Source organism: Pteropus vampyrus, unplaced genomic scaffold, assembly GCF_000151845.1.
Source record: "Pteropus vampyrus isolate Shadow unplaced genomic scaffold, Pvam_2.0 Scaffold676, whole genome shotgun sequence".
Classification (NCBI taxonomy): Eukaryota; Metazoa; Chordata; class Mammalia; order Chiroptera; family Pteropodidae; genus Pteropus; species Pteropus vampyrus.
The window spans coordinates 17,481-19,074 of record NW_011889457.1 but is presented as its reverse complement, the minus strand read 5'-3'; the positions used below and the strand labels follow the sequence as shown (position 1 = coordinate 19,074).

Sequence of the window (1,594 nt, the reverse complement as noted above, 5' to 3'; positions counted from 1 at the left end):
CGGCAGGCCTGCTGAGGTCGGGCGTGGGGGTGGCTGGGACGGAAGGGACTGAGGGGTGAAGGAATGTGACACGGAGCATTGCAGAGGGGCCTCTGCCGCTCTGACAGTGGAATGAAACACGGCGTTTCGCCCCGGGGAGGCTGTGACGCCACTCGCTGGCGTAATTAGTATTTGGCTGCTCTAACCACAACGAGAGTTCCGAAACCCAACCACCGCACTGTTTATCTGAAGTACCGTCTGCTACGACAAACGATTCGAGAAAAACAATTCGAGAGATGGTTTCTGAAAGCTGTCGTAACCGGATGTGACACACGGCAACGGGACACGACAAGGAAGACGGCAAAAGGCAACAAAAGCGAACACGTGACGAGAAGGCCAGGCTGCTTCCCACTGAAATGACGACGACGGACAGGCAGTGGACAGTACCTTCGTTTTTCCGGGATTTCACCAGTGTGACTTTGGTGGGCTTGGCAGGCTGGCTGGAGGCCACGGACCGCCTGTCCGACCGCGGGGACAGACTCCTGTCTCTGCTGGCGCTTCTGTCCCTCGCCCAGCTCTTCTCGCTCCTGCGCTGGGCCACGCCGGCGCGGCCCCCGCGGGGCTCATGGACGTCCTCGTCGTAACTGTCCTCCTCATTCTCAGACGCTGGCTCCGGGTCCGGACGGCTCACTGGTATCTGCACTTTCTTCTTCCTCCGGATGGTCTACGAACGAAAAAGATTAAAAAATAAGCTGACTGATTTTCATACAGGTGCCTTTGGTTTTCATTAGGAGAAAGGAAAATCACGAGCCAGAGAGACGATCCCAAGTTTAAAGACTCCTCCTCCTGTGTCTTCTGCTCTCCGGATCAACAGATCTGGTTAAGAACCAACTCCAGGCAGCAGGCCCCATAAACTCCTTACTTTAACTCGTGAAGGTCTTTTAGGTGTGACGATCACGCGCTTAAAGGAAAACCAGCAAGTGTCGGTGTGTGTATAAAAACTGGGGTACTCTACCATCGGAACCGTGCTGTGGTTTCCACAAAACCCGAGCAGGCGCACGAGCCCAACGCGACGGCGCATCAGCACCCGGCCCCCAGGGCCCCCCGCCCCCAGACTGGCCGGTCGCCCCGTCGGCGCCCCCCCCACGCGGCAGCTTCCGGTTTGGTTTCTCCCGCCCGCGCGTAGCTTCTCATCCAGGCGGAAACGCCTTCCCCCGGCTACCTCGCCCGCTGGCGCTTCCCTTCCTGTGGTTCCGGTCCGCACGCGCGGCCTCTGTGCCCGGTCTGCGCTTGGCCGCCCCGCACAAGTGCACACTGGGTCTCGTCGGAGGCGCCAGGTCTTCCAGGGCGCCTGCCTCTCCTCGCCTGCACTCTGACCCCGGCACCTACGGAAACTTCCAAGGGCCCCCGACTCCCGACGCCTCCATCCTCCGTTCCCAGCGCACTCCACGCCCTCCTCCCAAGTCTGCAGGACGCGGCACGTTGCGATGTTTTAAATGACTCCGCTTGACCCTCAAACATCTGCCGCGACAAATGCCCGTCCCGTCTCATCCTCGCCCTCAGGCTGCGTTCGCACACGCCGCTGACCGGGTCCTCCGCAATTCACTTCGCCGGA

General features: G+C 60.2%; 1 protein-coding gene across 1 annotated transcript in view; it reads right to left on the bottom strand.

Moving 5' to 3' along the window:
* The window catches only part of TJP1 (tight junction protein 1), a 51,406-nt gene that overhangs the window by 39,424 nt on the left and 10,388 nt on the right, over positions 1–1,594 (bottom strand). The window contains exon 4 of the mRNA XM_023526025.1: positions 427–703. Coding sequence (XP_023381793.1) covers positions 427–703 — 277 coding nt within the window. The remainder of the gene's footprint in view (positions 1–426; positions 704–1,594) is intronic.